This window comes from Haliotis asinina, chromosome 11, assembly GCF_037392515.1.
Source record: "Haliotis asinina isolate JCU_RB_2024 chromosome 11, JCU_Hal_asi_v2, whole genome shotgun sequence".
Classification (NCBI taxonomy): Eukaryota; Metazoa; Mollusca; class Gastropoda; order Lepetellida; family Haliotidae; genus Haliotis; species Haliotis asinina.
Genome location: NC_090290.1, coordinates 13,705,505 through 13,721,576, shown reverse-complemented (window position 1 = coordinate 13,721,576; position 16,072 = coordinate 13,705,505). Strand labels below are relative to the sequence as shown.

At 40.2% G+C, this 16,072-nt stretch overlaps 1 protein-coding gene across 6 annotated transcripts in view; it reads right to left on the bottom strand.

The window, feature by feature from the left end:
- Window positions 1-2,672: 2,672 nt before the first annotated feature.
- The window catches only part of LOC137255183 (band 4.1-like protein 5), a 67,855-nt gene continuing 54,455 nt past the window's right edge, over window positions 2,673-16,072 (bottom strand). For 2 of the 6 annotated variants that reach the window (XM_067792582.1, XM_067792583.1), the window contains 4 exons: window positions 13,442-13,564; window positions 12,744-12,927; window positions 10,512-11,717; window positions 2,673-8,031 (listed from right to left, as the gene is read on the bottom strand). In XM_067792582.1, coding sequence (XP_067648683.1) covers window positions 7,819-8,031; window positions 10,512-11,717; window positions 12,744-12,927; window positions 13,442-13,564 — 1,726 coding nt within the window. In that variant the 3' untranslated portion in view covers window positions 2,673-7,818. The remainder of the gene's footprint in view (window positions 8,032-10,511; window positions 11,718-12,743; window positions 12,928-13,441; window positions 13,565-16,072) is intronic. The other 4 variants (XM_067792585.1, XM_067792587.1, XM_067792586.1 and 1 more) reach the window with 2 other exon arrangements.

Below are 16,072 nucleotides of genomic sequence, written 5' to 3'. Positions count from 1 at the left end.
CTCTGGGCTGCCGTACCTTTAGCCTACCAACATGACCGGTTAATCATAAGTGATGTCTAAATTTTCTTGATTCCTACTAAATGTTTTCGGTTTTATTACATTGCAAATAACTTTGGTATCTGTGGTATAAGAGACCATATAAAAAATTTATATCACTGACATACTTCGACAAAGATGCAGATACTGATGTAATGATGAGACAAGATTAAAGCCGACAGATGTGTGCAGGTGTGTACGATATGATCCAAGGGCAAACAGGCTAGGTATTGAACTGCAATTGACATTTGTGTGTGGCGTATTACTGCCGTCCGGTCGGCCATCTGAAGTCACGTTGGTGGGTGCTGGATCTCTCGTTCTACCCCTAGCACCCCTAACTCGGCCGCGTTGGCGGGTGATTGGTATCTAATCCTACCTCAACCCGGTCGTGTTGGTGGGCGATCGGTCTCTACTCCTACCCCAAACTCGGCTGTCTTTGTGGGTGCTGGATCTCTCGTTCTACCCCCTAACTCGGCCGCGTTGGCAGGTGATTGGTATCTAGTCCTACCTCAAACCTGGTCGTGTTGGTGGGCGATTGGCCTCTACACCTACCTCAAACTCAGCTGTCTTGGTGGGTGCTGGATCTCTCGTTCTACCCCCTAACTCGGCCGCGTTGGTGGGTGATGGTCTCTAGTCCTACCTCAAACTCGACGGGTGATGACCTCTAATCCTCGACTGTGTTGTCGGATGATTGGCCTCTCTTCTCGTTAATGTATATCCCTACGTTAACAACTGACAGCCCATGTACGTTTTGGAATAGTCTGTCCCACAATCCCTGAACCCCATTATTTTCCCGACTTCAAAGCCCTCTCGACCGTGCTTCAGATTAAACTAGTCCAGATATCCTCAGGTTCAGAATCACTGGTCTCCCCGGGGCTCCTTTTCAGTTTGTATGTGTAAGGTTGTTACTCTCAAAATTATATACATATACAGAGACTAAGCATTAATCTACTTTTAGAAGTCAAAGGGTTTTCAAAACCTGCATTTCAGAGTCTCTATCTCCGTCTCCCGTAACAGTAGTATCAACAAGACCATCCATTTCCTGAACCATGTCCAGTTCACCCCTTTTCTTGTTACGGCTCTCCATTGGACAACTGATATTCACAACAGCCTGGGTGAAACAAAATAATTCTGAGATATATTCCTCTGTCAGAATACATTTGGTTAAACCACGTTACTATCAGCAATTATTCAGCTGCAGACACATGGTCGTTGTTAGTACATATTTATCTCTTGTCTAAAATGAACATGTTCATAAAAGTATGATTCTGTATATTGCCGGGGTTTTCTTGTTTGGACAAACGAATGGTACAAACGTTTAAAATGCAGGTGTATGGCATGATGGTTGAATGTTACATTGTAGACTGTCCGGTATTCGATCACCCTTCAAAACAGTCTTCTGACGCTAAACCAGGTCATGTCTTTCATGACTTCATATTAACAGAATACCAAAAGATGACATTTCTTCAATAATAAAAATAACGTATTAATCATTTCATTTATACATTAGAATAAAACTCCTGATCTACAACTACATAAGTAACTCTTGTAACTTCACATTTCCAATACTATCCATACAGTAGAAAATCGGGTTATTCTCCCACGTTATTGGGTACTGTAAGCAGTGATGCTGTTGATGTAGGCCTGGCAGTAGTCAAATTTGTCGAATGTAAGACACCAACTTGTGTTGACTTGTTACATGCAATCACACTTGTGCTGCAGAGAATCTTCCACTTCCAGCATCTGGCTTTGTGAGGGAGGAAAGTGAGAAGCCAGCATCAATTTGGTGCAGGCAAACCCAGAAACACACTCAAGGCAAACGTAAACTCACACCCACAGGTGTCTGTCACACATATGGGCAGCAACCACAGTGATTCACCACTATGATCCTGGAACTATTACCAATAATTTTCCTCAAGTTGTAATTGGAGTGATGCAGTCAGCTTTTTTCTTGTTAAGTTTAAACCCTGATCTGTTTGTTGTTCAATGCCTAACTTTGGCAATACTAATTTGGAATGAATCCCATGACACCAAATTTACAACACATTTCAACATTGATCTGACCTGAATAACAATCACACTCTATGAAAATACCTAGTCTCTTGCTGAATTCAATCTGTTTCTCTTCAGTCTCCAAACAAAGAATATATATATAGATGTACGCTTTCTAGGGATGTACATCTCTTCACTATTGGCAAGCTTTACACAATATGATACACAATTCATATGATTTTATATCGATTTTTCTTCTTCTTCTTTTTCACACATATGGATTACTGTTTTGAATAACACATTTGTCTCTTGTATTTTTGACACAACACAGCAACAGTAACTGGTTGAGAGTTAGTGATGGGTACTTGCCTGATGGTTAGTTGCCCTTTCTCTAATTATCTCTACCTACAACAAATGACTTACAGGAGTTGTTAACGTGTTTTCAGAGAATTATGGTTTCAACATCACACAAGTTTTCATCAAGGTAATGGCTGTGTGTTATGCACAAAAGTCGAAAATGCCATGTTGCTGTATGACCTCAGTACACATGTCATATGGTCAGACACCTACATTGTGACATCCCTAAACCAAAAGATGCGCAACATGCTGTCCTTTGTCATAATTCAAGCAAACCTCACTAAGTGTTTATCATGTTGAAATACCTTTATTGTCTTAAAGGGAAGACAACTCTGTCAACCCCAGTTGTTACCATGGCAGCACTTGGGCTGTCACCAACAGACAGATCATAGTTATGTACAGACAAAATATACAGATTAGGTTGACAGAGACTGGGAGGTCAGCATTCATCCCATCAGGAGACCAGCAATATACAGCAAGTCACAAAAAAAAAAACCCCAACAAATCAACTGAAATCTTTAAATACATATTCCAGTACTCGACTGGATGTGGTGTTGACTAACAGATTTATCCCATCTAATCATCCAAAATGTATAAAACTGACTTTATTTTATGTCCAGCAAAATTTTTAGATTACAGGAAAAGTACATCAGCTGTTTGAAGGTCTCCTGGTGATGAGAGCTGCCTTAACATCAACAGCAACGGAAACGGGCTTGGTGTGTTGGCAACATGTCCACATCAATGTACACAACAGACATGTTATCCACCTTTGTTAAATAGTGCAGAAGTTTAACATACATGATATAAAGGTGAAGGACATCAAAACATTAAATCAGCAATGAAATATTAAAATTGATAGCTACTGATCATTAACAAGATTTCAATTTCACCCAAGCCACAATGTTGATATTCCATAACAGCTTGTGTCCAATATTTTACCTGAAATATATCATGCATTTAACAGTGACCTGCTCAGGAATCCCACTGATCAAATATGCACATCTTTGTGAAGGACAAAAAGGCATTTTATAATAATTATAGTTACCAGAAAAGGGAAAAGTGTCCAATGTGGTACCCATTAAATATCATCCAAAGGAATGAGACAGCTGAGATACAGCTGTGAAATGTTGTTGGGTGTGAAACAGTGAAAGGCACAGTTCTCTAAATCAGCACCACACATGGATAAAATAAGATATCGCCCCTAATGAAAAATAATTAACAGTATAAATCTGATGAATATGATTCTGAAAGATGTCCTTTGTTCCAGAGTGGCTATAGATTACATCCACTAACAGGGAAGATGAAATTTAAAACAAATCCTCCTGCAAGTGAAAGACAATTACTCTGTTATTCCTTGCATAAGCACAAGGCTGATATTTTAGCAAGTTTGTTTGACTTGATAGATTTCAATATCAGGCATGGCAGCACCAATGTAAGATCCACGCTGCAGTGGACTGCCAAAAATCGACAGACACAAGGATGGGAAAAAGGCACTATTGGCAAACAAGGACAAGTTGTGGTCGCAGAAAAAACATGCTTATGAGAAGAAGGCGGTGCACAGCAAGGAGCAAACTCATTTGGTTTGTGAAAGTTAGATGTAGGCTAGTGCACATACAGTGTATGATGATGAAATTGATTCCATGTGTAGCTGAACATGCCTTGCTTATAAGATTCACGTGGTTGGTTGCAGTACTTCACTTGATCATGGACAACCTGTGGCCCTTTCATTCACAATGGCAAGTGCCCATGGGCGGCATTCATACATGCTAATACGGGTCAAATGTCAGGTTGGTGCTCAACTTATCCTTGTTTGCCAGTAGATATCTGGTAAATTTACATATCAGTAAAAGCAAGGTTTGTGAATGACCTTGAGCTGGATAATGAGCTGGTCAGATTTGTTGGTAGTTCCATACCAGAAAATCTGTTACAGGCTTGAGTTATCATTATAAATAAATATTATAATTGGAGAATTTCATAAACAGTTTTTTATGATTTCAAGATAACACTAGAATACAGATATGTACACAGGACAAAGTTTGTGAGGAAAAAGTTAGACAAAGATGACAACGATGACAAACATATATGCTATATGCACTAAAGCATCAAAACACAGTAATATTCACACATTCAGTCTGTGTTAGCGAAAGCGTAGAAGGAATTCAAAATACATGTATAAAAATATTGCGTGAAAACTGTCAGAAAAGACCTTTGTATTGAATGACAGATATTACTCATTTGTACATGTTAGTCAATACCTACATTAAACAACATCTAAAAATATCACATTTCCCTCCCTATCTCAACCGAGGTACCTTGACTCAGTGAACTATTTCACGATGGAATGCCACGTAACAAATCAGCCACTACCTAGTGTATGGACAGCAAATTCTTCCCCGTAAACACCGGGCTACAACCACGATGACAACCAGGAATGTCCACCATTGTCAGCAAAAGTCGAGGTTCAACATGCGTATGGCTAGCTCAACCAGAAAACAAATCACTGGCTTAGAAACACATAGTGTATCATGTAAGAATGTCAGTTTTCCAACCTCTAATGGAACATGTAGTTCATCTGTTTTCGTCCGAGTACTGAAAATTGCAATCAAGATTCGAAAGTAACACAGAAAAGTCACAACCCCTTTCAATGGCAGCTACTTAAAACTGTTCACATTAAAAAAATGGCAACAAATAACAATTAAAACTTACTTACAACATATACAGAAGACCCTGGGTTGTGCAACTTAACCTAACAGACCAGCTGAAGTTAGTCAGTTGTCTAATGTGTAACATAACATTCAGCAATGTTGCAGCTATAAGACGATGGTCCATAAACTTATGCAAAGACAATCAATCTACGATTACTTGCCTGACAAATTTAGTTGCTAGGGACCAATTCAACACAAATTAATCACAAATTCCCAAACTGGGGTCTGACAACTTTTTAGACATTGGTGTGCTGGCAACCAAATATCCCATCCTCTTATGTAGCACCTTGCACGTAAACATCCTCAAACAACAACCCCAGTGTCTGTGTTCATTATTGGCTAATGTTTCCACACAATTCTGGTGAAGAATACATCAAATGTTATGTCTGTTAAATCCGTACGCACATTAAAACATGAATTAATATATATGGTGTCCACATGGGTGTGACAGTCTTCCGTTGAATAGTTCATGCATGTAGACAAATAAAATAAAATACCCAAAAATATTTGTAAGAACCTTTCTGTTAAATAACATTTCAGTTAAAAAGCGTAAGGCCCACATTGAGTCGACGGAATTGGGCAGCTGGACATGTGCAAGAGGAATAGTGCTGATATGTCTTCAAAAAAGTAAGGCATGCTTTGGATATGTCAAACATCAGAATAGCAAACATGCATAGAGTACCATTAGAACAAATCTGATTACATAGTGGCAAGAAATTCAAATATATGTTCAATTATATTGTGTAGACAGAGTGGCTATAAATAACATGCGTGATGACATCCACAAACTATACAAAACCGGTAAATGCGTAACACAATACTGACAACAGGGCAGCCGGCTGAATTCCCAAACTGACGCTAAGATAGTACCCTCGCAATAAGCCCGATCGTCTTAAGCAGCACAAGTGCACATAAGCTTGAAATACAGAGCACTAATTATCATAAAACCCACACTAACATGACTGCATTTGTCAGTCACAAAAATATACTTCTAAAATGTTCTTGTCCCCAAACCATAACAAGGTAATGTTTGACTACCTTCCTGTTTTTGAGCTGGTCTCAATTTACCAATATAAAATAACAAGATGTTTCAGTGAGCTGATTTTGATCTTACCTTTGAACTAATGACTGGCTGTCTAGTGCCCCTGACTCAACATGGAAGCATTGTTAAACAACTTACCCATAGTGCTGTACAAGGACAGAAGCAATAAGTACAGTGATGTACGATAGGAAGCACTGTCAGACAGAACACCCTACCTGCTCAGCAACAAGCATTTAGTACAGTGATGTACAATAGGAAGCACTGTCAGACAGAGCACCCTACCTGCTCAGCTAGAAGCAGCAAGTACAGAGATGTACAATAGGAAGCACTGTCAGACAGAACACCCTACCTGCTCAGCTAGAAGCAGCAAGTACAGAGATGTACAATAGGAAGCACTGTCAGACAGAACACCCTACCTGCTCAGCTAGAAGCAATAGGTAGTAATGTAAAACAGTAAGCTAGTTAACATACACATGGTATATAGTGGTCGAACAGATCGACCATGTTAACATGACAATAGCATGCCACTAATAAGTCAGAAGATGGTGAGCAGATATGGCTGTATCAAATTGTTCTGAACCATTATCCTTCAACATGGCAATGTCAGAGAGTGGAGAAAGAAATCTTGATAATCCCATTAACAGCAAGCACCTGCATGGAATCAGATGTGGTAAATCTCCTGGTCCTTCAGTAATATTTAGATATAAGACCCCAATTATCCTAACAGCTGTCTTTTTACACAGGACCGAGGATCACTGTATTATCAACCGGCCCTGAACCAGTATATGTGTTTATTCATCTTCAACTCAAGACAGACAAACCTGCCTGCTATCATAAGAATTATTCCTTGAGACACAACACCTTAATATGCCCACAAAGCCTTTTTCCTGCCTCTAAATTCTATTGTTACAGAATTCCATTCTAGGCAAAAAATTGTTTCTTTTGTTTTAGTAGGGGATGTGTGTGCCATTTTACAGAACTTGAAAAAATATCCATGTAACTTGAAAAGATAGTTAGAAGAGAAGGATTTAAAATTATCTTTTCTTCAAGCAAACATTCCAGTATAAACTGATGTTTAATCATACAAAAATTGTGATTATTTTGTTTTTTTCAAAGATTTGTTTGACACGTAGTTTGAAAACTTACATGCATAGTCAGCAATGGTCATTATTTCTGAAAAGCTGATGATGAACATAAAAGATTAGAAATCCATTCCTCTTGTGGGTTAGAAAATGTTATCAGAAGGCCATAGGACATCACAAAACAGCAGCCCCACACACAGCAATAATTATGAAGGATAAAATATGCCATAAAATCAATAAATGTCCTCTGGAAATATCTTCACTACATGTTTCCTACATAGCTCTTCTCAAGTTGTCCTACATTGCAGATCTACACGCAATACATCCACAGCTCTTCTCCAGGTGTCCTACATTGTAGATCTACACGCAATACATCCACAGCTCTTCTCTAGGTGTCCTACATTGTAGATCTACATGCAATACATCCACAGCTCTTCCTATGTGTCCTGTATCGTAGATCTACACACAATATATCTACAGATATTCATTCTGGCAAATTTAAGTCTCTTCCACGAAGAATTTGTCCAAACAGTCACATCTCTAAAAACACTCTCCTTCGAAATTTCTTGTCTTAGTCCTCATTATTCACATGTTCCATTGCACTTCACAATTCTGTAGTTAGAGTTATCTTTCTTTCCACTTTCTTCTCAGGTGGAGCCACCTGCCATGGTGAAAGGTCGTTGCCATTGGCATGAGAAGCGTTTGACTCTGACACAGATCGTTTGTTCACTGTAACCACGTGACTAACAGTTGTCTTAGCACTTGAAGAAGAGGGGTTCTTGCGGTTCGCTGCTTTTGTTCCGGTAAAGGATGTTTCCTGAAAAGAATACGACAAAACTGCTGCATTTCTCATACCAACTGTTGGAGAAAAAGGGTTAATACATGTGTAGTCTTGACTTTACACAATCAGTGCTTATGTGTCCTAGGGAGAACAGTACCTTCATGTTCATGCTGGTTACTTATGAATCTGATTCTTTAAACTTAATATTGTCTCAGATGGAACTGGAATAGAGTACTATTTCAAAAGACTACTTTCAATCAGAAACCAGGAAGCAGAGCTTGAACAGTCAACTGTTGTCACAGTAAGTATATATGCACTCTCTGACCATGCATAATACAGGTGAACGAATATACAGTCTAGCTACTGTACTGCATAAAGTGGCTACTAGGTTATTGGAATATCACAACAGTCCAATACAGAGAAAACACGAGCATTAGAAATATTGGAGATGTACATTGTCTTCAGTAAACAGTGCAGTGTTAAACATTATCATACAGAATACACACTAAGTAGCAGCAGTCTGTAGTGAATTGGTTATGAATGGGTTCAAATGATGGCTAAGTTAAGATGTACCAGACCAGTCATTCCATCAAAGCAGGCCCCATGTTCCTCCATGCAAACCTCCTCACAACCTCACCCAGATACCACACGAATCTGCCTGCAGATCCGAGGACATTTCTCATGCAGTGAAGGATGCACTGGGTTTTGGGCAGCTTTTTAAAACAATACATCAATTTGTAAGCTGTGACTTTTGGAAATGAAACCTACAGAACACAAATACATGTTGATCGTGGATTGTCCGATTTGACTCGGGATCATCCCGATATGACCTTGTATTGTATCATCCTCAGACCTCTCTGCAGGGTGTATCCCATCTGTATGACATCTGGAATGACAATTCTTCCCCGCTAAACTTTGCTATATCACTAATCTGCCTCATGCTGGATACTCTCCACCTGTACTCCAGTCCCTGATGACAAGATGTAGTGTCTCTCATTCCGTAATTCACTGTACTGATGACCTTTCCCAGTGTATGAAATGAGTCCTGTTCGACTGCCCAAGATGAGCTAGATTTCTGACGGATCGTCTAAATATACAGCTAGCCTGCCTATGATTTTGCTGATGATTTTGTAAATATTTTTATCAGACTGAAGTTACCAGCCCTGAAGTCCGGCTGGGTTTCTGACTTATTTCATAGGCTGTCTTTCCTGTTTTTATAAGTGAGTGAGAAAGTTAAGATTGAGCGTATGCAATAATTACGATATTACAAATGTGACCACACAGACTGTAAAAATCTTTAGTCTTGAAGGGGGAAAACAGTGGATGACTGCATGATACTCTATCGTCAGAGTCCGACGACCAGCCAGGTTACATCAGTTACCAACTGACCTTCACACCTATCACCAACACTGACTCAGTGTATGAAATGAGCCAAAAACCCAGCCAGACATCAGGGATGGTCATTTGGACTGGCCTCATTTAATACACTGACTGATTGCAGGCAAACATCAAGTACATCATCCCAAAACCTTTTTCTCCTGTCCATTCCTGACATGCAGGTAGTATCGTCATGGTTACATTTCCACATGCTACTACTCACAATCAACGAGCACCTGGTCACACAACTTAGCACACATACACAATGATTACATGAAATGTTAGTCAATGAAACAATGAAGATATCAAATATCATAACATGATGCAAATTTTCTCATGCTAAATCTATTCAGGTCCACAGAAATTTTGAACAGTGATAAAATCGAGGTTCAACAAGTTCTGATCAGAGTTTGAACAACCATAGGACAATCTTCATAATGTTAAATATTAATGGTTGGTCTGTGTAATTTGAGTTTCCTCAACAATTTCCAATAATAAATCTTAACAACTCAAACATTCTATGAATTTATCTTATGCCTAAATACAGGATATAGGATCTTCTTCTCTAGGAGAATTTCCTGTATTTAATTTCAGTTTTCTGCTGAACAGAAAGACTCCAGGTTTAGGCCACTTGAAGTTGGACCTGTTTCACACAACCTGGTTTCCGTTTAATTTAATTCCCCTTGGTGAAATCTGAAAGACCCAACCAATCATTTCCAGTTTCTGGCATGTCAAAGGGCAGTATCTCTATACAATGACTTGTGGTGCCTTAGCCTCTATTAATAGTCTGACCAAACTGCAAATCTCGGCTAAGAGGTGGCACAGGGTTCATATTTTGTGTCACTGGATGATGAATCAATATCAGCAAGTGTTAAACTGGCTTGTGCTTCATGCAGTACCTGCCTTGTGTCATCAAACTCTGATCAGGGACAACAGAACATTGTTAGTCAGGGAACTCAGAAACTCTTTAACGTTTCAATTCTGTCAATCTTCAACAGGGTTGTGTCATGCCAACTTACCATGCATAGTTAGTGAGGTTCTAAAATGCAAGTTTGAAAGAACACGTTCCACAAGGAAAACTTGGCAATCTTGTTTTGTTCAACGAGTGCAGGGACCTGAATAGTGTTGAGAAAACTTACAATGAAGACAGGCGGCCCTTCTCCCACATTGCTGTCTGTGCAGACATCTGCAGCTGCCATCTTGGATGGGCTAGGGGCAGGGGAGATAACTCTATATGGTGGATGTGACTGATAATGTGCAAAGACTGGGTTACAGGGTTGGGCTGGGGGATGGGACTGGACTCTACAAGTTGGCTGGGAGGGGGTGAAGGACTCAATGTCTAATGGAAAGGGCCTTGGAGCCACAGGGTTGGAAACGGGGGAGACTGGTTTGAATATTGCTGGATCAATTGCCATGGCTGCCTCCTTCTCTACAGCAGCGATAGCAGCATTCAGGTCAAGTGGGAATGGTTTGATGTCCTTGTCGTCGACAGGCAAGGTCATCTCGTCATCAAAACTTTCAGAGGACTCAATTGCTCCAGATGTTCTCTTTGTGCAATCAACCCTTGTGAGACCATCACTTACAGAGACTGGAACTGGGAAGGGATTGTCCTTCTTTATGTCCAGTGGAGTGGGAGCTGTCTGGAATGGTGCTGTCACTTCTCCACTATCTCCAGCTGCATGAGGTGGAACTGCTGGAACGGCAGCATGTTCAGCTGCTGGGCTGATCACACACTCAGACTCTGATGTTGGACTGGTGAGGATGATGGCGGGAATCTGTCCGGGTCCGGACATTCTTCGGGATTCAGTCTTGGCAGTTCCAGTCTCAGGACCATGTACAGAAGGTACGTCAGAAGTGGGCTGTTTAGTCTCCAAAGAGGTAGAATGCAAGAAGGGATTTGTCGACACAGGAGCATCAGTGGTGGAGAACTTGGAACCAGAATGGAAAGCATGTGATGCTTGAGGAGCACTAGCTGGGTATGTAACAGAAGCTGATGTTGTAATAGTGGACGGGGTGGGATTGGAGGAACATGACACAGTCACGTTGGATGGGAGGTTAGTTATAGGGTCTAAGGGGAGGGTGGTTGTATGGTCTGAGGGAAGGGTATGAGTGGGGTCTGTGGGTGACTGGGAGGTGGCAGGGAAGTCAATGAGTATCTCATCCCCTTCTGAACCCTGGGTTAGCGGAGTATGAAGCTGGGTTAGCTCTGGAGGAGCACACATGCCCTGGCCCTCCTCCTCCTCCTGGGAGGGGTCTGTCTGGGGGTGGGCAAGAAGCACCTTTTGGGAAACTTTGGGTCTAGCAGGAACTGGAGGAGGCTGCTTAGCTTTGGCTTTCTCTGGAGGCTGATGAAAGGAGCAAAATGAAATGAGATGTGAAGACAACAGAGACAAAATAACAGAACAATTCTGACATGTCACATAGAAATGAAAGTTACAGAAAAGCAACAAAATTTTAAAAGATGATGGAACTCAAATGAAAGAGCTGGACCCCATTCCACAAAGTGGTCTTATTCTACCACAGTTGTAATTCCAACACTGAAAGAGTACTAAGACTGCTCTGTGATGCAGGGTCTTGACGTTCTTCATATAAAGCAACAGAATATTACTCTTCAATGAAACATACATGTAGATGTACAAATCTGAGATCCCTGTATTGCCTGCGTGGCTATATATAAGCTGGACAGTCATGAGTTCATTAGCCAAATATTTCATTACTGGTGTTACATCAAAGCAGGCAATCCTGTGAAGAGACTAGAAGCGCCCCCTCCACCTACAAAGCACACTTCTTGATTGATTTATGACAACATCTGCATATAACACCCTCCACCTATACAGTACACCCCTCAAACTACTCTGGATGAGCCCCCATCTATATGGGATGACCTCCAATAGCACTGCATCATCTTGAATTTAGGGGATGACTTTGCTCAATACAGTAAAACCTAGTCGTATACAAGACGCATTCTGCACAATATTCTTTGTCACAACATTTATACCCATCACTAACACAGAAAATGTCAAACGCAGGATCCCCCTTGTTGAAACACATAATCCCCCTCTCCAAAACACTGAACACCCCTGATGAAACACAGGATCCCATGCTGAAACACAGTACACTAGGGCTCAAACAGAAAAGCCCCCTGCTGAAACACAGCATACCCGTGTTCTAACACAAGATCCCATTGCTGAAACACAGGCCACTCCGCTCTGAGAAAAGACACCCCTGTTCCAAGGAAATAAGACCTGCACCTTTACATTCACCAACACCTGAACACCCTCCACCAAGTGACCTTCTACCTTGACATTCACTAACGAAGGACACTTTGCACCAGCAGATGTTACACAGTGATATGCTTGGAAGTGATTTACCTGTGGAACACCAATGACAGTGTTTGGACTGATGCTGACGAAAACGTCACTATTCTGACTTAGTTTGCGATTCTTCTCCGTGGTGTCACTTGTCTGACTGACAGTGCGATTGTGTGAGGTGTGTGACGTGTGAGAGGAGGTGCTTGATGTGCTCAGCTTACTGCGTCTCTCCATACTGCTGTAGCTGAAACAGACGATTACAATGTCAGCAGAACTGTCTCACATCATTTGAGGAGTCAAGTTTTGGTTTGGCTATAAGAGTTGAAAGAGCGTGGTGCTTCAACAACCTGAAATACTGGTTTTTAAAGCATTATAGACACCTAAATAGTGGAACAAAACACATGTGATACTCATGGTCTCACTTTAGGCAAGGAGTTTGTTCCAAACTGCCTTTGTTCACCCAGAAGAAAAATGGGTACCCGGTTGAAAAAATCATGTGACTATACCTTCCAGCACCTAACAGGCAGCTTGGGTTAATTGGGGTAATGATATGCTGTCTTACTGATGGTTAGTGCTATGAGCATACCTGGTGTGAAGTTTGGCCCTATATAAACAGACTCATTATTATTACCAACTTGGCACATCAAGATCTGGAATACTAAGCGCCTTTATACAGATCTTGGTGCCTCATAGACTTCTGAACGATGGTTCAGAGCATTATGGATAGTAACTACCACAAATTGGTATGACTGACTGACCCGTTCTGCACAACAGGCATGGTAATGGTGGGTGCAGCTGGAGCTATCTTGACCGGCTTGACCAAGTGCACTACATCATCTGGGGCCACGCTGGATGCGTTGAGAGAAGCATTCAATGATGGACTGAAACAAACCACAGTAAAACCATGTACATCAACACCAAGATAAGATGGCTGCAGTTCTCCTGTCCTAAGAAGTCTGGTGGGCACCATGATAATAAAGAGTTATTTCCCAACATCTTTCGTCTAGTGCCCACTGGAGAAATGCCACCATCATAAGTCTATTCCTCACTTGAGTTCTACCGTATTGCGATTCTCATTTCCCCTTACTGTAGGTACTCTATGCATAATGTAATTCTAGCATTGTGTTAGTCTAAATGTTACTCTAGTCCTTAATGCATTGTAAGTCTACCTCCTACTGGAGACTAGCCTAACTGTAAGTCTAGTCTAGCCTTTATTGAGAGTTCTAACATCGTAAGTCTATACCTTTCTGGATCTCTAATGTGCGTATGTCTACCTCTTACCAAACGGCAAGATTAAGTTTGCCCTCACTGGAATCCTAATGTCTCATAAGTCTATCGGTTATACCTTGTTGGAGTTCTAACTGGTCGTAAGTGTATGCCTTCTTTGATATTTCACGCATCGTAAGTCTATGTCTTATTGGCATTTTAACACAAACTTCATGTGTGCCTTATTGGAGTTCCAGCACATCATACGTGTATACCTTATTTGAGTTCCAGCACATCATATGTGTATACCTTATTTGAGTTCCAGCACATCATACGTGTATACCTTATTGGAGTTCTAGCACATCATATGTGTATACCTTATTGGCACTTGAGCATATCATAAGTCTATGCCTTACTGGAGTTACACCATACGTCTATCACTAAAAGAAGTCTTAACATATTTTAACATAGGTGATAAATATTTTCATGCTATGTTTTACTGATGTTCTTATAATATCTTCTGCAAACACAGCTACACCATGATCTGATGATTGAGATGTCAGACTGCATGATACTGCATCCTTATATACCCTTTCGAGCAGTACATCGCCCACACGTATATAGTAACCATGGCAACGCAGCTCTGAAACACAATTGTCCAAGATGCTACTATACGTCACACCATGCACACCTTACACATGACGATATGAGGGTTATACAGAGACATCACATACATGCATGCTTAATGAGAACAGTCATCACAGCAGTTGGTCTTAATAACCCCTCAGATTTTCCCAACACACAACAATATTCTCCTGTGTTAATTCATTAAGCTACAATGGGTAGTTCTTGTTAACTTGTCCAACCATGCAGGGTGTTTATCTACTAGGGATGATAGGCTTTCCTTATATTTACAAAACTTGTACTTATATTCAAACGAGTTCTGTTGTATGACTACTGATGGTTAGGTTCAATTTCATTTATGAACCAAATGCCCATGAAATATCTAGATTCTACAGATTTGTCTCATTCTGTTGCCTAATTATGTCAAATCAGTTTCTACAAGAGACATGAAAGAAGATATCCTCCATTATCACAATGTATGCAACAAGTGACATCACTGACTACTATGACATCACAACCAAATGACATCACTATGTTTGCTACTGAAGCTGGTTAGGACAGAACGTTTTCAATGTGTAACTATTAATTATAAACAGAACATGCTAACACGTTCTGATGTATTAACTACTGGTTAGATTACATGCCATTCATCAACCAAATTACAACCAAATATTTAGATTCTACAGACTTATACATGTCTCATGTTGGATAATCATCCAAAAACAGTTTCTATAGGAGATATCATCCTTGAAAACAATGTTTATATGACGTCATTGACTACTATGAAACACAACCAAATGACATCACTAAATCTGCTACTAAAGCTGGTTAGGACAGAATATTTTTGACACTAGTTGTGTTACCATTAATTACAACAGAACAAGTTGAAGAATCATATACGCCTGATACACAGAATCTGACCTTTGAATCATTTGATGTTAAATACTAGAACACATATATAAAAACATATTGACATCTGAAGTTTGACTGACGTGTAGTCATATTTGCTATCAGAGAACCCTGACGTGAGGTTCTTTAAACATTGTAAGGAAAACCCTTTGAACTACAAAATGAAATGGACATAAACTGGTTAATCTTGGAAATCCTGGAGGCCATTGTATGATCTGAATACTCTCTTACTATAAGGATATATAAAAAGAAACTTTGACAAAAATGATTATAGATTGGTGTGTAACTGTGAAAGTTTTGTTGGAAATTGTGAAAAGATGTGCGATTGTTGATATAATACAGATGTTTAAATATCAGCAAAAATTCTGTATATGTAGAAATGTCATGAAATACAGAGAGCAGACATGACGGCAGATCGTAAAGATGTTATGCTGAAATGAGATAGGATCTTAAAGAAAAAATACCAGGATGTCAGATGGCAGAAATATCTGCATCAAAATACTGGAAAGTTAGTTCCCCATGTATTTCCCTCCACAAGACTGAATAATAGAAATGTAAAATAATCGGCATGAATGACTGACAGCCCAAGTCTGTACACAATGTCCAAAATGTGTGTTTCTAACCACACCCTAATAGCCGCAATTGTTACT